We start from the raw sequence: 24,083 nt of genomic DNA, 5'->3' as shown, positions 1-24,083 counted from the left end.
GGCTATCCTTGCCAATCTACACAAAGGTTAAAATTGCCAATGATTGTTGCGGTAACTTTCTTACATGCCCCATTTATTTCTTCCTGTATGCTCTGTTCCACAGTGTAACTACTGTTAGGAAGTCTATAAACTACTCCCACAATTGACCTTTTACCTTTCAGGTCTCTTCGCTACTCAAACCAATTCTACATATTGCTCTTGCAAGCTTGGGCCATCGCTCACTACTGTACTAATGACATCCTTAATTGACAGAACTACCCCACCATCTTTTCGCAGCTTCCTGTCCTTCTGAAACTTCAAGTACCCTTGAATGTTTAGGTCCCATTCGACACCACATGGACTGCAGTGGTTCAAGAAGGCAGGTCACCACCACAAAGGCAATTAGAGATGGGCAATAAATGTTAGCCTAGCCAGTGACACCCACATCCCAATGAATTTAAAAAAAATCATCCCAGCCTTGGTCACCTTGCAACCATTTCTCTGTAATGGCTTTCAGATCATACATATTTATTTCTTTCTGTGCTAACAAATCATCCGTTTTGTTATGAATGCTATGCGCATGACTTTTTTTTAAACCATTTTTGCAATTTCTGGTCTTATCTGCTGAAGCAATCTTAAGTTTGTAAAATCTGTCTCTTCCTGTCACTCTGGTTATCATTACCCAAATTGCTACCCTACTCAATTACCTTGCTGTTTCCCTTTGATTTACCACATCTCCTCTCACATGATCTCCTCTACCACCCTCGTGCCTCTCCAGCCAAGCAATGTCCCAAATCCTGGCACTGGGCAAGCAATACAGCCCTCTGGACTTCCGCTCTTGACTGCAGAGAACTGTTTCTTTCCCCCCTGACTATACTAACCCCAACAACCACTACATTCCTATTCACTCCCCCAATTTGAATGCCTTCTGATACCTTGATGCCATGGTCAGTTCACTCATCCATACAAGCTGCAAGGAGCTTGAACCTGTTGGACAATTGCAAGGGCTGAGGTTCCTCCAATCCTACCTTCTTTATCCCCTTACCTACCTCGCTCACAGTCACACCCTCCTGTCCCTGACCATGGACCAAATCAGATGACTATTTCTGAAGGGGCCTGACTATCTTCTGCAGTGAAGTGTCCAGGTAACTTTCCCCCTCTCTGATGCATCGCAGTGTCAGTAGCTTGGCCTCCAGCTCTGTCTCTGAGCTGAAGCCTGCAGACACTTACTGCAGATGTGGTTGCCTTGGATCACACTGGTGTTCTTCAGCACTTACATACTTCAGGTGCAACACATCACCTGCCCTGCCATCTTTGTGCATTTATTAAATTATAATTAATAAAATCTATAAATCCTAATAAGCTTTACTATTGCTAGTAAACCTTAAAACTAATTAAAAACCTTACCATTACTAATAAATTTCCCAAGTTTTGAAAAGTGAATGAGAAAAATGCTCGCCAACCACTTACCTGTTTCCCTGTGAGGTCACACTCGGATTTTTTCAGAATGCAGGCAGTCCATTGGACTGGCCTCACTCTCTCACTCCACTTCTGAACTGTGGGTCTGCCCAATACTCCTAATTCTCCTCTAATTCTTCTACCAATTACTTTACATCCATGCCCATGGCTTTTTAGCTCCCCTTTCACATAACAGCTCCATCTTATCCACTCTATTTTTTCTCTTCATAATTTTATGCACCCCAATTAAATCTCCCCTCAGCATCCTGTGTTCCCAACAATGATAAACCCATCCCATCCGATCTTTCTCAGATAAAATTCTCTTTTCCTGGCAACATGCTCAATCTCCTCTGAACCTTCTATAGTGCAATCATATTCTTCTGTGATGCAGTGACCAAAACTCATGGGGCACAGGCCAAACATATCAATTGTGGCAAGTATCACAAGTAATGTAAGCTATTAAACACTGGCAACATGCTTCAGTAGCAGTTTAATAAAGCTGAGATTGTTCAAGAGATGGACAGATCAAGCCACCAAAGGTGCATGACAGACCACCTACATATGAGCTTTGAATACTGTATCTGTGCCCCAAAAATTAAGCAACTCTTTCAACATCTAACAAATGTCATGTAAGTATCATAAGTTTCATAATGTTTTTCTGGTTTATTGTGAAGCAGGTTTATGGGGGTAAGTATAGTTGTGTCAATGTGTGATTCAATTACATTTTGTAGTCAAACAGAGTGCAAGCTTTAAATCAAAAGCAGCTAGGTGCTTGACAGACTAATGAGTAAACATGGATGCTGGCTTAGCATGTAAAGTATGAAGGGAATTAGCATCTTTTTTAGATAAATGAAGGGCTATTTGGATTTCAAAAGGATTTTAGTCTGTTTACAACTCGTCGGATAAGCAAGGCTAAGGAATGTGTTTATTTTTCCCCAAAGGTTACTGACAATATTGGCAACATGAAAGTTTTTATATTATGAGGAAGATACAGTTTCAAAGGCATATGGAACAATAGAATTTACATATTAAAAAGAGAGAAACATATATAAAGGAGAACGAAAGGTTGTGTCAGAAGGCCATGTAAGATCTAACAGGAGTGTGTGAAATAGCCTCAATGAAGCCTCCAGCATTTGTGCTCGAGTCTGCTGTCGCACAAAACTGGAGTTGAGGAAAAGCCATTTGGAATTCCACTGTCCAAGGTAGCGTGTTAACTTGAGTTTGTGTTAAATCTAAAATCTATTTCGGACCGTTGCCTTAAAGGGAGTATAACTGGGAATCAGATTAATTAGGAATTTTAGGAGTTATTATAGCAGTTGTAGTCTTATGTATGTGTTTGACATCTTTTATTTTGTTAATAAATATTTTAATTTTTTTTAAAAAAATCTCTAAAGGTCTTGGTGGACTTATTACTTCTGAATTTAGCGCACATAATAAATACAAATTGCAAAACCATTATGATAATGCAACCAAGCTTCCCTTGTGGGTTTGGTGCACCTGGTACACATCTGCCACATCATAACAATAAACACACACAGACACCACACATTAAATTCAGCAGTGATGAATTGGCCCTTTTCTTTTTCAAAAACAGAGGAAAATAGCAGCATACTGAATTAATAGTGCATTAAGATCACATCCATGAAGTAAGAACCGAGGTGCTGGGTTAGGGAGGGAAGGGAGATAAAGGCAGTGCGTCATCATCAGGCAAATCTCCATTCATTTTGCTAAAAACATTAAACCAACAAAAGATTCATATTCTCACCTTGGCCTGGGGCTTCTGATCACTCCTTTGACCCTCAGATACTTCATGTTTTGTTGCAGCTTTTATAGGCATCTGAAACTTGGGCTTCGTCTTAATCTCTTCTTGCTGCATTTTCTGACTAAATCCATCAGGTAACGTGTCTTGAATAAAAGTTACATGTCATTCTAAATTAATATCATCCCAATTCAATTAGAAATTATTCCAATTTAAATTATTGTAATGAATAACTGACAAGCACACATGATGCGTCACGGCATTAGGATATTAGGATTACATTCACAATTCCCTGCATACATAGCTCCTGAATGTAACTTGTCCAAAGGGACCTGTTGAACACAGACTCTATTCTTCTCCATAAGATCTTCTTTGCCTCCGGATATCCAGTTAAGTCTAGCAGAGTCTAGAAGTAGATTGCTCATCTACTGTTTTGACATAGCAGAAGACAGCTGGTCACAAGGGCGGTTGTAGGTCACAAGGGCATTTGTACAAAGTTGCAACCTCAGTGAATAGAAAGCACACATAATAAATAAAACAAAATATGGAATGAAACAGCCTAATTAGGGAATTTAACAGAATAATCACTTTGTTCAGTTCAATTTTAATTATAACCAAGGCCATTGTAATTGTATTGCTTAGACAAGATTGTGTGTGATTTGGAGGGGAAATTGTAGGTGCTGGTGTACCCATGCATCTGCTGCCCTTGTCCTTCTAGGTGGTACAGGTCACGGGTTTGGAAGATCTGAAGAAGCCTTGGTGAGTTGCTGCAGTGCATCTTGTGTATAGCACACACTAACTGTGCACCTGTGATGGAGAGTGTGAACATCTAAGGCGGTGGATGGGTGCTGATCAAGCAATCTGCTTTGTTCTGGATGGTGTTGAGCTAAAGTGTTGTTGCATGGGCTCACCAAGGCAAGTGAAGAGTCTTCCATCATATTCCTGACTTGTGCCTTGGAGATGGCAGACAAGCTTTGGGGAGTCCGGTAGTGAGCTGTTCACTACAGACTTCCCACCTCTGACCTGCTCTTGTAGCCACAATATTTATATGGTTGGTCCAATTAAGTTTCTGACCAATGGTAATCCTCAAAAGGTGCTGTTGGTCGGGGATTCACAGAGAGTAATGCTGTTAAAAGTCATGGAGAGATGCTTGCATTCATTGCTTTTTAATGGTATCTCAAAATGAATCAAACTTTCAAAAAATTTCAACCAATTTGCCTGCACCTCCCTGATGTACAAAGTTATATTATAAAATACTTGGGACTCCAATAATCACCAAATAACACTGGGAAATGCAAACTGAGTCACAACAATTGGACTATCCAAACAAGAGAAGCACTACATTATAGTAATTTGCCTTTCCTAAACTTCCAGTGCCTAACTAACCTTTTAACAATCTTTTACTGTTAGCCATTCTTTGCCTACAGTTTGTACAATGACAATTCCCACTATATCTAAGCACTACATGTTTTAACTGACCACCCTTTCACCATAAAGACAATGCAGAGGCACTGTAACCCCAAAGTATTTAAACAATGCGCCATTACCTTCACTACCACCAATTTCATTATTGACAACTTACATTTTATAAAATACCGCCTACTTTCCAATAGATTAGTTGTTTTAGTTAAGTAAAATATTTTCCAACTTGAGCCAATTACAAAATATTTGACTAGAATTTTGATCATGATTATGTGTGACAGCAAAGGTGACATTGTAAAGGTTAAGTTATGGTTAAGGAAATGGACCTTAGATGCATTTTCGTAAAAGACTATATTAGCAGATTTTATAAAGTGGTGCTTATTGCAAGTCAGATGATAGACTGTTATATAAGGAAAATATATTTTGGAATACAAAAGCAAAATACAGTGAATGTTTGAAATCTGAAATCAAAACAAAATGCTGGAAATAACGAGGTGGTCAGGTAGCATCTGTGGAAGGAAGCATTGTAGATCAATGACTTTTCACTAGGATTGAAGAGGGAACATTAATTTCTGGAAGCGAAAATGGCAAGTACTATTCATTCTTACCTATTCAGAGAAAAATCCACAACAAATGCTACAACAAATTTCTGTTCAAACAACTTACCATCAGGAAGATTTAAACACAACCAGTCCAAAGCAGAATGAAGGTCCCCACCATAAATGACAGTATTTTTCATGGCTTCTTCAATGTCCTCTGCACGAAAGGAAAATCCTTGCAAAGCTGTGTACAGGTCCTGCACAAGTAACAGTCAGTTAGTAAGTCCACTTAAACTTAGAACTATTCCATACCATTGCAAACAGCATGAAAATCAAATCTTACAATTAAATTGAACTTTTCATAATCTTGTGGTAATATTTAGAAATAAGTGTCAGAATTGAAAGGGACACCACGATTAAAAGATTAGATATTGTAAACTACAGAAGCAAACTTAGACTCTATGGGTCAAACTTCCTGTGAATCCCAAGAATGTTTTGCTGCCTTAAGCAAAGTTATTCCTTGCATAACCATCAGTAGACGACTAAAAGCCTGAATCTTCTGTTTTTGTAACAAACTTCCCACTTCCCTGCAATACTTACATCACCCATTTCCCACACAATGCAGTCATATTTGTCATTTTCCCCAAAGCACCAAACGTCAATATGCCATAAATACTCAACAAGTGTTTATAAACAGCACTTGACAATTAAATAAACCTGCAATTTGCTTTTGTGTCTTTCAATAACAAATCTTCTATGCTGCAAAAGTCTGTCTCAAGTTTCATCACAGCTTTCTTTAATTCAACAAACAATAACGTGACATCATGCCTGCAGTTGCCTGAAAGCTCTCAAGAAATTTTTTAAAAGTATGCCACTGGAAAAACGTAGGTTTGACCTTTTTCACTTTAACTCATACTGCCTTATAGTAATCATTTATATATTTTTTCCTATTGCTACTGATTTGACATCATCATAAGCTAGCAAACATAAGTGCATTAGTGTTCCCAGGAAGAAGAGGGGAATGTCATTGCTGGGACAGCTATCGCAAAGTTACAAATAAATTTCAAATTCAATGGCCTGCAACTTTGCTGCACTAAGTGCAGGAAAATCCCCTCATGTTTACAGAACATATCATTGCAGCTATTCACACATGCGATCATACATATTTATAGACATCTAGATAGGAAATAATTTACTTTGTATTAACTGCAAGCACAAACCAGACTCCCTGAAGCTCCTGAAATTCTACCAAGTGATGAGCAAAATGGCATTACCTGCAACTTTTTAGCTGTGAGCCTTCCAGAAATGGTTCCTGATTTGCTATGTTGCGTTTTGAATTGGTTGATCAACCTTATAATTTTTTGTTCCAGTTCAGGCTTAATGATCACCTTTAAGAAATAATTAATGTTAATTTTAGTCGTACTTCATTTACTAAGTGTTAACACATCAACAGGTGCATTTATGTGCCTCAAGAATATCTGTATTTCTTCCCCAGATTTGATATTGTTCCTTACAACATTCAAAGCACTTTTTAGCTGGTCTCCATAATTAAAAGGTGACCAGTACTATGTCAATGTGACAAGATATTATTTGGCACTGAACAATAAGTATATGAGAACACAACCTCACTATGAATGTCTGATAGCGTCATGCTGCAAACACAATATCTATACTTTCTGGAACAAATGTAAGTGCTTTACAGCAGGCTAATCATCTGTATTTTGACAGCAATTCTCCAGTGTGAGGAAATAAGGTAGCAGGGTATAGTCTGTTCTTTCACAACTAAGAAGTAGGACCTCAAAAGCTAGTAATTGCCAGATTACTCCCCGTGTCACACACTAGCATGTAAAGAATAGGAGCTTAGAGCAGATAAAAGCATGGCAAGAGGGTGCAGGGAGAAGGGCTTTAGATTCCTGGAACATTAGGAAGGCTTCTGAAGGGGATGGAACCTGCACAAACTGGGCATGTTATACCACAATAGGGCTGGGACCAATAACCTTTAGGGGCAGGTTGCAAGTTCTGTGGGAGAAACTTTAAACTAATTTTGCAGGGGTATGGGAACCAGGATATAGCATTAGAAAGGAGAAACAAGGTGTGCCAAGCTTTGGGAAAGACAGATAGCACTAAACTAAGAACTAGGGCAGGATATTACAAGGGGTCAGACTAAGAGGGAGTACACCAAGACCTAATTCAGTGTATACCGTGCATGCATGTAAAAGCACAAAAGCATGGTAAATATGGTTGGTGAACTGTAGCCATAAACAGAAACATGGCAATGTGATGTTGTGGTGATAACAGAGATTGAAGTCAATAAAAGGGCAGGACTAGGTACAAAATATTCCTGGAAATAACATGTTTAGAAGAGATAGGGAGGGGAAGGGAAGACCAGCGGATATAAAAAGTGGTGACCAAGCAGAACGAGACCAGCAACAGAAACACAAGAGACCAGTGGGTATAAAAGCAGCAGCAGAGCAAGGCCAACAGGTATAAAGAGCTAAACAGTTCAGAGCAGAGCGGTTGCATTCAATAGAAGAAAGAAAAAATCCAAGTATATCAGAGGAAAGCAGCTTAAGTGATGGGTTGGTATTTCTCTTTCTCTCTCTCTAAACTTAGGGCTTTGCTTCAGCTAGGTGGTGAGCAATTAAAAGTTTAATTGGACTAAGCATATCAGTATTTGTGCAAAACAGGCCTAGAGACAAAGTTAAAAACAAAAAGCTAAAAGCTACTACGGATGCTGGAAATCCAAAACAAAAACAGAATTACCTGGAAAAACTCAGCAGGTCTGGCAGCATCGGTGGAGAAGAAATCAGTTAACGTTTCGAGCCTTCACGGCCCTTCGGCAGAACTGAAGCATAGTTAGGAGAGGGGTGAAATATCACCCTCTCCTAACTATGCTTCAGTTCTGCCGAAGGGCCGTGAAGGCTCGAAACGTTAACTGATTTCTTCTCCACCGATGCTGCCAGACCTGCTGAGTTTTTCCAGGTAATTCTGTTTTTGTTTTAGAGACAAAGTACTAGTTTAAAAAAAAACTTATAACCAGATTGTAAAGGAGGATATAGAGGCTATTTATTTTAGATTTGTTCACAATTAGTACACCAATACCTCATTTTAAAGCTGATCAGTTCCTGAAAAACTACTAAATAAAGCAAAGCTATTTACATCAAAGAAGCATTCCCAATCCAAGACTTCCAGCCCCAATACCACACAAGGTTTAGTATTCACAGAAAACAATAAGATTTTGAGGGGAATTGATAGGGTGGATACCAGGAGAATGTCACCTCTTATGGAACAGACCAGAACTAGGAAAGAGTTTTTTTTTTTAAAAAGAGTAAGAGGTCTCTCAAGACAGATATGGGGAAATGTTTTCTCTCAGAGGGTTGTTAGTCTATGGAACTATTTTCCCCAGAAAGCAGTAGAGGCTTGGTCATTGAATTAATTCAAGGCTGAGTTAGATAGATTTTTGATAGACAAGGGAGCCAACGGTTATGTTCTGAGTAGCAGACAGCAAAGTAGAGTAGAGATCAGCCATGATCTTATTGAATGACAGAGCAGGTTTGAAAGGTTGAATGGTCTCCTCCAATGCTCCTGTAGCAGCTGATGGCTCTTTTAAACTTCTTTCTAAAGAAGGATCGTTATCTTCGAAGATTTTTAATGCTCCCTGAATTAGCCTGATAGCTTCTGATATGTGTTACAATGCTTATGACGCTTCTTCCTCGTATTAATTTTCCTCTGTTAGAGCTCACTTCTGCTCAAATTGCATCAGTTCCTTACTGGTTAATGCTTCACTGTGGGGCTCCAGCACTTCTCAATGCTAACTTGGTCCATTTCAGAAAATCCTACCTTGTTGGCCATAGCTATGCCTTGGCAAATGGATTCAAGTTGCTCATCACAGAAACAGTTGTGAACGGCTTCAGGGAAGATCTTCTGCCATACACTATATAGTTGACTGTTTTATCTCCTCCCCAACATTTGCCTCATTATTAATGGCCTAAACGATGTTGTAGCCACGTCCACATCATCAGCCTTCCTTCAATAATCTCCTGATGACTTATGCAAAACTCCCACATAGATGCCCCTTGAGCCTCCTCCATCTCCTCCCCAACATTTGCCTCATTGTTAATGGCCTAAACGATGTTGTAGCCACATCCATACCATCAGCTTTCCTTCAATAATCTCCTGATGATTTATGCAAAACTCTCACATAGATGCCCCTTGAGCCTCCTCCATCATTTGATAAGAACATCCTTCTTAATCTCATACCCTTAGATTCTTGGCTAACAGGAGAGTCAAACTCTATACTCAATGACCCTGACTCCACAGCTCTCTGGTAAAGAGAATTCCACAGGCTTGCTGCCCTCAAAAAAAAAAAAATTCTCATCTCAGTCTTAAATGGGAGTGCCCTTATTTTAAAACTGTGTCCACTAGTTCTAGTCTCCCCCACAAGGGGAAACATCTTCTCAGAATCCAGTCAAATCCTTTCAGGCCCTTATATGTTTCAATAAGCTCACCTCTCTTCTAAACTGCAATCGATTTAGGCCAACATATCCAACTTGGCGATTAACACCTTGATCCCTGGTTTGGTTCAAGAATGTGGTGCTCTTAGGGATGTACTCCACACGGACATGTTTGCAGAGGCCGTCCAGGTTTGAAAGATGTCCTGGGGCATCATCCAGAAGTAGCAAAGCTTTAGAAGTGATGTTCTGAGCACAATATTCCTTTACCCAGCTGGGCAAAAATGCTCTGAAATCCACTTGGGGGAAAAGAAACTGCCACCCAAGCCTTCTTATTTGTCCTCCAAATCACACAAAGGTGTGCCTTGCTGTAACCCTTCATTGCTTGTGGATTTTGAGTGGTACACGAGCAGAGACTTTACCTTAAAGTTACCTTCTGCATTGCCACCCAGCAAAGTCAACTGATCTTCAGCTGGCTTGAATCCTGGTGCTCATGTGGGCTATGGCTTCTCTTGACTCTATCAGCCCACTTAACGCTTGCATTACAACTTGATAATAATAGAACACTCACTTACTTGTTGCTTCAGGTCATTAAACAAGCTCAGCCTTTTCTTGGATAGTCATGTGATAACATACATGTTCCTTTGGTTCTAGTTCTCGATCCAAACACTCAATAATCATTCCAGACTTTCTAACATGCTGCACTAACTTCAGGTAATCTTTGCCGTACTTAGAGGAATTGCACTTTGGCCACTAACCATTATCTATGTTCTTCTTGATGGTGCACAGTCCTTAACAGAAGGCCAAGTGAACTTGCAATGGCAGTTGCCTTCTTACCATAGCCATCACCCGATAGTGCTTCTACTTTCTGTTCCGAAGCGATGGTATGCCTCTTCTTTTGGCGGTAGAGGAGCCCTTGCCATACAATGGTCATTTACTAGCCATCTTGCACTCACATTTTATAGGGTAAAATAACAAAGTAAAGAAACACCAGACAAAAGCACTATGGACAGAATGAATAGGGAATCCGATGCATTTTCCAACTGCGCAGCTGATCATTTGCATGTATGTAGCGTGTCGTGCACGTTGAATAGTGGCTTCACAAAATTTCCATTGGCATGCACAGATATTAAACTTGCCAGTTGCATCCCTTCTTGAACTCCCAGGGACATAGGCAGTTAACTGCCTGTTTAGGCACTTTCACGAGCTACCCAGCAACATGCACAGTTAGTTGCCAGGGGTGTGCCTTCTCCACAAGCCCTTGCACATGTACACAGCATCCCTAATGTAGTTGCATGCCTTTTCGAGCCTGGACATACGCACATAGTTTTTAATGTACTTGCAGACCTTCTCAACCACTGGACATTCGCTGAATGTTGTGCCCACAATACAGATATTTTTGGCAAAGTATGTTATAACAGAACTAGCTGCACGCAAAACAATTAAACTGACGGTAATTTTCCAGCTACATGATAATGAAACTACATTATGCATGACTACTTAAAGCAGGGTATAGCTGGATAAGCACTAAAAAACTAAAGCCAATTAGATAACTTCTGTGTTTAAATAAATCAGATCATATAAAATCTAAATGGAAGTGGATAAAACTGAAGTCATCCAAATTTTTCAAATTAAGGTTTTTTAGATAATAGTTAAGTAAAAACATATCAGTTAACCTCCCTACAAAGTGGCATAAGAGTGGCAGCTGATTAGTGAGTAGCTGGTGAGACTTATTTTTTAAGTAGCAAGTTTGATAGTCTAATAAATAGGGGTATGCAGGGCAGTTCAGACCCATTGAGTGCACATCTTGTTCCATTTGGGAACTCCAGGACACTGACCCAGATAACCACAAGTTTAGGAAGTGTTGTCAGCTGCAGCAACTTAAATTCTCTCTGAAACCCAGAGCTTAACAATCGCCCCTTGACGTTCAATGGAAATACCATCACTGAATCCCCCACTAACAACATCCTGGGGGGTTATCATTGACCAGAAACTGAACTAGACTAGCCATATAAATACTGTGGCTACAAGAGCAGGTCAGAGGCTAGGAATCATGCGACGAGTAACGCACCTCCTGACTCCCCAAAGCCTGTCCACCATCTACAAGGCACAAGTCAAGAATGTGATGGAATAGTCACCACTTGCCTGGATGAGTGCAGCTCCCACAACACTCAAGAAGCTTGACACCATCCAGGACAAAGCAGCCTGCTTGGTTGGCACCACATCCACAAACATTCACTCCTTCCCAATGCGCTATTGGGGACAGTTTGAACTAACTTGGCAGGAGTGTGGGAACCAGAAAGCAATATTAGTGAGGGAAACCAAGGTGCAGAGAGAATTGGGAGACACAAATAACACTTAAGTAGGAAATAGTAAGGTATTAAGTGGAATCAAAGTGAAAGGGAAAGTAATAAGTCTAAATTAGGTTTACTATGCATAAATGTGAATGCGCGGAGTGTGGTAAATAAGATTGGTGAGCTACGGGTAATCATGTGAGAATATGAAATTATGGCAATAATGGGGACCTAGATCAAAAAAGGACAGGGCTCGGTTCCACATATTCCGAGATACAAGGTGCTCAGGAAAGATCATTAAGAGGGGTAGCAAGTATTGATTAAGGAAAACATTACAGTGCTGGAGAGACAGGATGTCCTAGAGAGATCAAGGACAGAATCTATTTGGTTAGAGCCAAGAAACAAGAAGGGGATCATTACATTGCAGGAGCTATAGAATACTGTTAACGTGGGACTTAATTATCCTACTACAAACTGGGATAGTAGTTTATTGAGCAGAAAAAAGGATAAGGTTTCTGAAGTGTGCTCATGAGAATTTTCTTGACCTTACATTTCCCGCCCAGGAAAAAGGCATGGCTGGATGCAGTTTTGTGGTATGCACATCAATTGTCAGTACAAGCACCGTTAGAGAATAGGGATAATCATATCATAAGGATTAGATTAGCCATGGAAAAGGACAAGGAGCAATCTGGAGCAAGAAAACGGCATTAGTGGAAGCCAATTTCACTGGGTTGAGAACAGGTCTGTCCTGGGTAAATTGAAATCAAAGGTTGTCAAGCAAAAAAATGCAATGAAACAATGGGTTGCCATTAAAAAGATGGTTCCTGTACAGTTGAGGTACATTCCCATGAGGGGTACCATAGTCAGAGCTCCTTGAATGATTAAAGAAACAGAGCAAGGTCAACCAGGCTAAGGCTGAATACAGTAGCTATATTGATAATTCAATTGAGAACCAGGCTGAATATAGAAAGTTTGGTGGGGGGTGGTGGTGGTGGTGGAGAAATAAGTGAAAAAGGGGTCAAAAGACAAAGAGAGAGAATACAAAGAAAATGGCAACATAAAAAGGGAATAAAAAAATCTTCTACAGGAATATAAACAGTAAAAGGACAAGAGGAGTGGTGGGGTTGATTAGGGATATAAAAGGAGATCTACACATGGAGTTGGAGGGCATGGCTAAGTGCCAAATGAGTACTTTGCATCGGTCTTTACCAATGGAAGATGCTGCCAAAGTCATAATCGAAGAGGAAGCAATTGAGAAACTGGATGAACTAAAGATTGATAAAGAGGAGGTATTGTTAGAAAAGAGAGATAAGTTATATTTGTATTTGTGGGTGTTAGGAATGGGCTTTAGCTTTAATGTTTATGTTTAATTTGTATTTCTGTATCTGCGTGTTAAAAGGTCAAATTGAGTTTTAAATTCTCTTTAAAAGGTGCCTGCATTTCTGAGTTTTACGACTCTAAGCTAATTAAAACAAACACAAGAGTAGAGACACTGGGCTGTTGCCTAGCAACAGGGGTCCAGAGAGCCAGGTCCCTCCCACAGCCACACAGAAAGAAACTAGAAACAAGAGTTTTGATTTGGAAGCTGTTCAAGTTCAGTTGGTTTTGAAAGTAGCTGCCAGGAGACACTGGAACAAAGGTGACAGATTGCAAGTCCCAAACTAAAGAAAAGACCCCAAAATCCATTGGGAGTGGAACAGGAGAAAGTTCCAAGCAGACCTTCTAGTCAAAGGGAAGGGGAGTTACCTGGAAAAGGTCCTTTTCCTGAGTGAAGTTAAGAGTGAGGAGCAAAGAGAAAAGCTCCAAGCTTCAGGCTTAAAAAGACAAAAGCTGCAGAAAGCAGATTTAAAGCAAGAACAAATTACAAAAGGCAAGAAGGTCCAAAGAGACAGCTGAAGGTCTGTAACTCTTATGGGCATGTGAAGCAGTGGTGTACTGTTGACAAATGAGTCGCTGAGAATGTGTGCGTGGGATACAGCTTGAATGCATGTGGTGACCCAGGGGAGAGGAATATCAGAAGGAGAGTTTGAAACCCTGGAGATGAACCCTTTCAGAAGGCATGGGAGCAAGCATCTGTTCGGGAGAAGATTCAGAAGCGGGTTCTTAGAAGGTGAAGATTGGAAACCCTCATGTGAAGGACAGAGTTCAGTCAGACCTGTTGGCTCATGTTGGGACAAGCCCCTTTGTGGGGGTGGAGGGGGAGGAGTTGATGAGAGATCCATAGCATCTGATTGAGATGACATTGTCACTTGGTTTCGGAGTGTGTGTCTGACCGCAGAGTGCCTATCGGTTTACATGGACTGTGTACCTGTGAACATTAAAGTATAAGATAGGATAACACAAGTTACAAAACCTCAGAAAAAAGTATAGTTGTGGGTGAAGGAGTATTGAAATATAGTTCATCTTTTCTTGTTTAATAAATGTTTTATTCTTTTGTTAAAAGTTCATCAGCTGACTCCGATGGCTGCTCAGTGACCACTCTCCACATATCTAAACAAACAACTTAAAATTTAGGATCTATCAAGCTGGGCTCCAGGTCTGCACTGGAGTGCTGTTTCTGGCTGCAGTAGAGATCTTCAGTTGGAGTTAGGTGACTGAGGGAGTTTAAGGGTTAAATTCTATCTAAAGTCTAGTCTTTCTTTAATTTAGCAATTAACTAAAAGTTGCTGAAACAAAAACAGAAAATGCTGGAAAAACTCAGCAGGTCTAACAGCATCTGTGGAGAGGAAAATAAACAGTTAATGTTTCGAGTCCTTTTTTTAAAAAGTCTCTTTTATCTCCACAGATGCTGTTAGACCTGCTAAATTTTCCCAACATTTTCTGTTTTCGTTTCAGATTTTCAGCAACTGCAGTATTTTGCTTTTAGTTAAAAGTTGCTGTTAGGGTTGGAAGGTGAGTTTTAGTCCAGCGTTAAAACAGGGCTCACAGGCTCAGCTTGCAGCTGCAACTAGCTAAATCAGGTTTTCAGAGACTAGATTCAGAGAGTATAAAAGTGGGCCATCTTATTATGCTGACTTTGTCTGCACTGGAGTGCTGTGCTTGGCTATAGCAGACAGCTTCAGTTGGAGTTTGGTGACTGAGGGAGCTCAGTGAGAAGGGAGGAGGTGCTCTTTTCTTTATCTACCTTTGCTCAGAAAGAAGAGCAGTGGCCTTGGCAAGTAGGAACTGGTGATTAAAAATATTACACTTTTCTAATTTAAAATTCCTAAACTTGAATTTAACTGTGAAGTGCCAGGAAAAAAGGGAAATTTCAGGGCCAATATAATAAAGTAATATAAATAATCCAAAGTTGAATAAAGTTAATGTAAGGGAAGTAGAATTAAGACATGGCAGGGCAGCTCAGTCAAGTGGAATGCATGTCCTGTAATATGTGCAAAGTCATGGACATTACCAGTGTCCTAGCTGACCACATGCACAGGCAGTGCTGTCAGCTGCAGAGACTTGAGCTCCGGGTTTGAGAGCTTGAGCAGCGGTTGAAGTCATTGTGGTGCATCCGTGAGGCCGAGAGCTACATGGATAGCACAGAGTTGGTCACACCGCAGCTTAAAGGCCTGGGAGACAAAGGGAATGGGTGATCACCAGGCAGTCCAAGAGAAGTAGACAGGTAGTGGAGGAGTCCCCTGGGGTCCTGCTCACAAATAAGTTTTCCGTTTTGGAAGCTGGTGAGGGCGCTGGTTCATCAGAGGAGTCTGAGTCAGCGCCAAGTTTGCGGCACCACGAGCAGCTTGGCTGTACAGGAAGCAGAAAGAAGTAAGGAAAAGCTATAGTGATAGGGGATTCATTGGTTAGGAGAACAGACCGGCGTTTCTGTGGCTGTGGCTGTGGACGTGACTCCAAGATGGCATGTTGCCTCCCTGGTGCCAGGGTCAAGGATGTCACAGAGCAGCTGCAGGATATTCTTCTGGGGGAGCATGATTAGCCAGAGGTCGTGGTCCACAGTGGTACCAATGACCTAGGTAGGAATGGGGATGTGGTCCTGCAATCAGAATTTAGGGAGCTAGGTAGAAACTTAGCAAGCAGGACCTCAAATGTAGTAACCTCCAGATTACTCCCAGTGCCACGTGCCAGTGAGTACAGAAATAGGAGGACAAGGCAGATGAACAAACCGGACGGGCACCCAGGCAGAGCTGGGACCAGCATCCTTGCGGGGGCTTTTGCTAGTTCTGTTGAGGAGTATTTAAACTAGTGTGGCAGGGGGATGGGATCCCAGGAGTAGGAACAGATAGGTCAGATTCAGATCAGAAAAATGGAGGTAGAACATTAGCTAGGGACGTTGTGATAGACATGGAGTTACAGGAGAAGCAAAGTTTAAAAAGTGCCCAGCAAGGGAAATTGACGGGGTTAAACTGTTTATACTTCAATGCAAGGAGTATTACAAACAAGGTAGATGAGTTACGGGCACAGATAGACACATGGCAGCAGGATGTCATTGCTATAACAGAGACCTGGCTAAAGGAGGGACAAAACTGGCAGCTAAATATCCCTTATTATAGAGTCTTCATACACGATAGAGTAGGAGATAAAAAAGGAGGCGGGTAGCACTAATGGTTAAAGAATCAATTCCAGTTGTGAGAAGGGATGATATACTAAATGGGTCAACAAACAAGGATTTATGGATTGAGCTTAGAATAAAAAAGGGGCAGTCACACCACTAAGAGTATACTACAGACCCCCAAATAGTGAAAAGGGAGACAGAAGAATAAATATGTAGGCAAATTTCTGCTTGTAAGAACAAGAGGGCAATAATAGTAGGAGGCTTTAACTACCCAAATATCAACTGGGATTGAAACAATATAAGGGGCACGGAGGGAGAAAAATTCATGCAGTGTGTCCAGGAAAATTTTTTCAACCAATTAGTGACAAACCCAACGAGAGGAGATGCCATTCTAGACCTAGTCTTGGGGAACGAAGAAGGGTAAGTGGGTGAAGTGACAGTTGGCGACCATATCGGGGACAGTGATCACATTTCAGTTAGATTTAGCATTACCATGGAAAAGGACAGAGATAAGGCAGGAGTAAAAGTCTTGAACTGGGGGAAGGCAAATTTTGCAGAAATAAGGGATTTGGCTGAGGTGGACTGGACAGCACTGCTGGGGCATAAAACAGTGGAAAACCACTGGGAAGCACTAAAAAGCGGGATCCTAATTGTACAAAGTTGACATGTCCCCTACAAAAATAAGAGTGGCACTGCCAAATCTAGACCTCCCTGGTTGTCTAGAGGAATACAGGGGAAGACCAAACAGGAAAAAAAAGCGTACGATAGGCACAAGGAACTAAGCACTGCAGATAGCCTAGACGAATATCGGAAGTGCAGGGATGAAGTAAAAATGGAATTAAGGAAATCAAAGAGAGGGCATGAAAAAAGATTAGCAAGTAAAGTTAAAGATAACCCAAAGATGTTTTACCAATGCATTAATGCTAAAAGGTTAGTTAAGAAAAAAGTGGGACCTATCAGAGATGAAGATGGAAACTTGTATGTAGATGCAGAGGCTGTGGGAAGGGTTTTGAATGAATATTTTGTCTACATGTTTACAAAGGAAAGGGAGGACGTAGATATAGTAGGCCAGGAGGAACACTGCGAGATATTGGACGGGATAGTCATAGAGAGGAAGTACTCGAAGGGTTGAAATCCTTGCAGGTTGATAAGTCACCAGGGCCAGGTGGATTGTTTCCGAGGCTGCTGAAGGAAGTCAGGGAGGAGATAGCAGATGCTCTGAGGATGATTTTCCAATCTTCACTAGATACGGGGGAGGTACCGGAGGACTGCAGAAATACTAACGTAGTTCCATTGTTTAAAAAGGGATCAAAGGAAATGCCAAACAATTATAGGCCAGTTAGTCTTACATCGGTGGTGAGCAAATTAGTAGAATCAATCCTGAGAGATAGGATTAACTGTCATGTGGAAAGGCATGAACTAGTCAGGGATGGTCAGCATGGATTTGTTAAAGGAGGGTCTTGCCTCACAAATTTGATTGAATTCTTTGAGGAAGTGACAAGAAGGGTTGATGAAGGTAGTGTAATGGATGTTGTGTACATGGATTTTAGCAAGGCATTTGACAAGGTCCCACATGGCAGATTGGTCAGGAAAGTAAAAGCCTATGGGATTCAGGGTAATGTGGCAAACTGGATAAAAGGTTGGCTTTGTAACAGGAAACAAAGGGTAAAGGTCGATGGATGCCCTTGCGAATGGAAAGCTGTCTCAAGTGGTGTTTCACAGGGCTCGGTGTTGGGACTTTTGCTGTTTGTGTTATATATTAACGATTTGGACGTGAACGTAGGGGGCACGATTGGGAAATTTGCAGATGACACAAAGGTTGGCCGAGTAGTGGATAGTGTAGTGGATAGCCATAATCTCCAAAACGATATAGATGGGTTGATGGAGTGGGCGGTAAAGTGGCAGATGGATTTTAACATAGAGAAGCGTGAGGTCATACATTTAGGGAGGTCAAACAGTTACAGGGATTACAAAATAAATGGGAATATACTAAGAGGGGTAGATGAAGTGAGAGATCTTGATGTACAAGTACACAGGTCCATGAAGACAGCAGTTCAAGTAGACAGGGTTGTAAAGGCGGCATATGGAATGCTGTCCTTAATTGACAGAGGTATAGAATATAAAAGTAAGGATATAATGTTGGAATTGTATAAAACACTGGTAAGGCCACAACTAGAATATTGTGCGCAGTTCTGGTCACCACATTACAGGAAGGACGTAATAGCTCTGGAGAGAGTGCAGAGGAGGTTTACAAGAATGTTGCCAGGGTTAGAAAAGTGTAGCTATGAGGAGAGATTGGATAGGTTGGGGTTATTTTCCTTAGAACAAAGAAGGCTGCGAGGTGACTTGATTGAGGTGTACAAAATTATGAGGGGAATAGATAGAGTGGACAGGATAAAATTGTTTCCCTTGATGGAGAATTCTAGAACCAGGGGGCATAGATTCAAAATAAGTGGCAGAAGGTGTAGGGGGGACATGAGGAAGAACTTTTTTTACACAGAGAGTAGTGGGCGTCTGGAATTCGCTGCCCAAGTTGGTGGTAGAGGCAGAAACTTTAAACTCTTTAAAAAGTACCTGGATCTGCACCTTAAGTGCTGTAAGCTGCAGGGCTATGGGCCGGGCACAGGAAGGTGGGATTAGAAAGGGCACCTGGATGTCCTTGGGCTGGCATGGACAAGATGGGCCAAATGGCCTCCTTCTGTGCCGTAACCTTTCTATGGTTCTACGGTTCTATGGAATGCGTGGCTGGAAAGATGATGCAGGAGAGAGGGCTTTAGATTCATGGGACACTGGGACTGGCTCTGGGGAAGATGGCACCTGTACATGCTGGACAGGTTGCACCTGAACAGAGCTGGGACTGAGTTCCTTATGGGGCGTTTTGCTAGTGCTGTTGGGAGGGCCTTACACTAAACTCAGTAGGGGCTTGGGAACCAACAAAAAATATTAAGAGGGGAATACTAGGGTGCACAAAATACTGGGAGACACAGATAGCACTAGTATAGAGAATAGTAAGTTAATAGGTAAAGTCGGAGTAAGGGAGAAAGTAACAAAATTTAAATCAGAGTTACTATGTATCTATGTTCATGCATGGAGCAGAGTAATAAAATTGGGGAGTAACAGGTGCAGATTGCCATGTGGAAAAATGATGTTGTGGCAAGAACAGAGACCTGGCTCAAGAAAGGGGAGAACTGGGTGTCCCAGAGGGTTCAAGGACAGAATCAATTTGACTAGAGCGAAGGAACAAAAAGGGTGCAATTACATTGCTCGATGTAGTCTATAGACCGCCAAATACTGAGAAGGACTTAGAAGAACAAATCTGCAGGGAAATTACAAAGAGATGCAGGCATTATAAAGTAGTTATAATGGGCGAATTTGATTATCCGAATGTTGACTGGGACACTGGTAATGTAAAGGGCAGAGAGGGGCAAAAAGTTCCTAAACTGCATTCAGGAGAATTTTCTACAGCAGTGTGCGTCCAATCCAACAAGAAATGATGCACTATTGGACCTGGTTCTTGGAAATGAGGTGGGCCAAGTGGACCAAGTGTCAGTGGGGAGCATTTAGGATACAGTGATCATTGTTTTGTACGTTTTAGGATGATAGAAAAGGACGACAGGCAAATTGAGAACCAAAAGGAATACAGGAGGTCCAGAGTGGAGGTGAAAATGCATATTAGAGAAGCTAAGAAGGATTATGAGAAAAGACTGGCAGCCAACATAAAGGGGAATCCCAAAGTCTTCTATAGGCATCTAAATAGTAAAAAGGTGGTGAAAGGAGGAATAAGGCCGATTAGAGACCAAAAAGGGAATTCACACATGGATGAAGGGGCCATGGCTGAAGTATCAAATTAATACTTTGTATCTGTCTTTACCAAGGAGGTAGATGCTACCCAGGCCATGGTGACAGACAAGGAAGCTCTGTCACTAGAAGGGTTCAAAATTGATAAGGAGGAAGTGTTGAATAGACTATCAATAGTTAAAGTTGACAAGGCACCGGGACCGGACGGGGTGCTTTCAAGGATATTGAAGGAAATGAGAGTAGAAATTGCATGGGCACTGGCCATAATTTTTCGGTCTTCCCTAGACTCGGTGCTGCCAGTGGACTGGAGTATTGCAAACATTACACCCTTGTTCAAAAAAGGTTGGAAGGACAAGCACAGCAATTCCAGACCAGTCAGTTTAACTTCAGTGGTGGGCAAGATTCTAGAAACAATTATTCGGGATAGAATTAGTCATAGAAAAATATGGGTTGATAAGGAAGAGCAAGCATGGATTTCTAAAGGGGAAATTGTGCTGGAGTTTTTTGAAGAGGTAATAGAAAAGGTCGATGAGGATAATGCTGTTGATGTGGTGTACATGAACTTTGAAAAGGCATTTGACACAGTACCACACAACCAACTTGTGAGAAAAGTTATTGCTCATGGAATAAAAGGGACAGTAGCAATGTGGATACAAAACTGGCTGAAAAATAGGAAGCAGAGAGTAATGGTCAATGGATATTTTTCGGGCTGGAGAAGGGTTTTTAGTGGAGTTCCCAAGGGCTCGATATTGGGACCCTTGCTGTTCCTCATATCTTGGTGTGCAGGGGACAATTTCAAAGTTTGCAGGTGATATGAAGCTTGGGAGTGTTGTGAACTGTGAGGAGAGGACATAGGCAAGTTGGTGGAGTGGGTAGATAGGTGTCAGATGAAGTTCAATGCGGAGAAGTGTGAGGTGGTGCATTTTGGTAGGAAGAACATGGACAGACAATATAAAAAAGGGTGAAATTTTGATGGGGGTGCAGGAGCAGAAAGACTTGGGTGTATATGTGCATAGATCATTGAAGATGGCAGGACTGGTGGAGAGAGCAGTTAATAAAGTTAATAGGGGCATAGAGTACAAAAGCAAGGAGGTTATGCTGAATTTATACAAGACACTGGTTAGACCTCAGCTGGAATATTGTGCACAGTTCTGGGCACCATATTATAGGGAGGTTGTGAACACATTGGAGAGCGTGCAGAAGAGGCTTACAAGAATGGTTCCAGGGACGAGAAACTTCAGCCATGAGGATAGATTGGAAAGGTTGAGGCTGTTCTCCTTGGAGAGAAGGCAGCTAAGAGGAGATTTGATAGAGATGTTCAAAATCATGAGTGGGCTGGACGGTATATAGGGAGGAGCTGTTCCCACTCGTAAAAGGATCGAGAATGAGAGAGCACAGATTTAAAGTGATTTGCGAAAGAAGCAAATGAGATGCAAGATAAACTTTTTCACACGAGTGGTTTGGGTCTGGAATGCAGTCCCTGGAAGTGCGGTGGGGGCAGGCTCAATCGAGGCATTCAAGAGGGCATTAGATCATTATTTGAATAGAAACAATGTGCAAGGGTACAAGGAAAAGGCAGGGTAATGGCACTATGTCATAATGCTCATTTGGAGAGCCAGTGCAGACATGATGGGCCGAATGGCCTCCCTCTATGCCATTAAGATTCTGTTCCACTCTGGGATCAGGCTTGTCCGGGGTAAGCTTAGCTGGGATCATAACAGTATTAGAAAGGCTGGCTGTACTTCAAGTTGGGAAGTAACCAGGACTGGGTGGGATGTACTGGAGCATGCCAAGGGTGGAATGATTAATGGTGAAAATTGCATCATCTTCCAATCCTCCTTAGATACAGGGGTGATACCAGAGGACTGGCAAATTGCAAATGCTACATCTCTGTTCAGAAATAGGTCTATGAATAAACCTAGCAAATGCAGGCCAATCAATTTAACTTCACTGGTGAGAAAGGATTTGTCCTTGATTACCGTTTTTCAAATTAACAGTCACTTGGGCAATTGTGAATTAATTAAGGAAAGCCGCCATGGATTTGTTAAAAACAAATCACACTGAGCTAACTTGAGTTTTTTGATGAAGTTAAACAGAGGATTCGAGAGGATAATGCAGTTGATATGGTGTACGTGGACTTCCAAAAGGCTTTGATAAAGTGCCATATCCTAGGTTTGCCAGCAAACGTAAAGCCCATGGAATAAAAGAGACAGTGACAGGAAACAAGGGTAGCAATGAATATTTGTTTTTCAGGACTGGAGGATGTTATTAATTGGGGTTTCCTAGGGGCTGGTACGAGGACAACTGCTTTTCTTGACATGTGTTATTGACTTACACTTGGGTATACAGGGCATAATTTCAGAATTTGCAGATGACACAAAACTTGTGAGCACTCAGTGAGGAGATAGTTAGGACATAAAACAGGCTGGTGGAATGGACGGACATGTGGCAGATAACGTTTAATGCAGAGAAGTGTGAAGTAATTCATTTTGATAGGAAGGACAAAGAAAAATGATTTTAACTTTAAAGGATACAATTCTAAAGAGGGTGCAGGAGCAGAGACCTGTGGGTATATGTGCACAAATCATTAAAGGTAGCAGGGCAGGTGGGGAAAATGGTTAAAAAGGCATTGTCAGGCTTTAGAAATACAGACATAGAAGTTATGATGAACCTTACAAAATACTGGTTCTGCCTCAACTGGAACATGTTTCCAATTCTGGGCAATGCACCTTAGGAAGGATGGGAAGCTTTCACAGTGCAGAAGAGATTTATAAGCATGGTTCCAGGCAAGAGGCACTTGAGTTATGTGGATGGATTGGAGTCACTGGGGTTGGTCTCCTTAGAGCAGGATGAAAGGAGATTTGATAGAGATGTTCAAAATGAGACGACCAGACAGAGTAGATAGAGAGGAAATTATGCCCACTGGTGGAAGGGCCAAAAGCCAGAGTGCACCAATTTAAGGTGAATGGCAAAGAACCAAAAGCGACAGGAGGAAAATTTGTTTTTATACAGCAGGTGCTTAGGATCTGGAATGCACGACCTGAGAGGGTGTGGAGGCAGATTCAAATCAGGGCTTTCAAAAGGGATTTGGATAAGCTACTGAAGAGAAAAAAACTGCAATCCTGCAGGGAAACGATGAGGAAGTGGGATGAGCTAAACTGTGTTTGCAGACAGCCAGCATGGACTCAACAAGATGAATAGCCTGCTTCTGCACAATACTAGGGAGATGGTGGCATAGTGGTAGTCACTAGACTACTTAAACAGAGATCCAGGCTGATGCGGAGGTCATATGCATTTCAATTATATAATGATCCAATAATAATATATTAATTCAATTAATAAATTTGATCAATTCACAAATGTAATTGAAAGCTAGTCTCAATAATGGTGACCATGAAATTATCAATTTTTGTAAAGCACTAATATCCTTTAGGAAAGTAAATCTGCTGTCCTTACCTGGTCTGGCCTACATGGGACCCTAGACCCACAGTGAATTACTCTTAACTGCCCTCTGAAATGTACCAAATCTAAATGTACCAAACCGCTACAGAAGAGACTACAATGGTTCAAGAAACAGCTTACCACCACCACCTTCAAGGGCAATTAGGAATGGGCGGCACATGCTAGCCTTGCCAGCGATACCCACATCCCATGAAAAAAAAAATTATTCTTCTATGATTCAGACCTAAACTGGAATGTAGACTATTCATGCAAGGACTTATTTTTCTTTCTGCTGGAAAGATTGGCTATCAATAGGTTCTTTATGAAAGCAAGTTCACAGCATGGACGTTTCCATAATTTTTCTCTAAATTAGTCTCAGAGACCAGTAAGATACAGTTGGCGTGACAAACATAAAAATCACCAATGTATAATAGGGTTGGAAGACAT

The 24,083-nt window shown here is 41.3% G+C and overlaps 1 protein-coding gene across 1 annotated transcript in view; it reads right to left on the bottom strand.

Annotated features, from left to right (window-relative positions):
* The window catches only part of dhx29 (DEAH (Asp-Glu-Ala-His) box polypeptide 29), a 161,254-nt gene that overhangs the window by 126,927 nt on the left and 10,244 nt on the right, over positions 1-24,083 (bottom strand). Inside the window, exons 3-5 of the mRNA XM_078549709.1 lie at positions 6,432-6,545; positions 5,285-5,414; positions 3,203-3,342 (exon numbers count right to left, since the gene is read on the bottom strand). Of these exons, the coding sequence (XP_078405835.1) occupies positions 3,203-3,342; positions 5,285-5,414; positions 6,432-6,545 (384 nt within the window). The remainder of the gene's footprint in view (positions 1-3,202; positions 3,343-5,284; positions 5,415-6,431; positions 6,546-24,083) is intronic.

Source organism: Cetorhinus maximus, chromosome 1 (assembly GCF_964194155.1).
Source record: "Cetorhinus maximus chromosome 1, sCetMax3.hap1.1, whole genome shotgun sequence".
NCBI classification, from domain to species: domain Eukaryota; kingdom Metazoa; phylum Chordata; class Chondrichthyes; order Lamniformes; family Cetorhinidae; genus Cetorhinus; species Cetorhinus maximus.
Note: the sequence above shows the minus strand (reverse complement) of the source record. Positions and strands in the feature narration are given on the sequence as shown.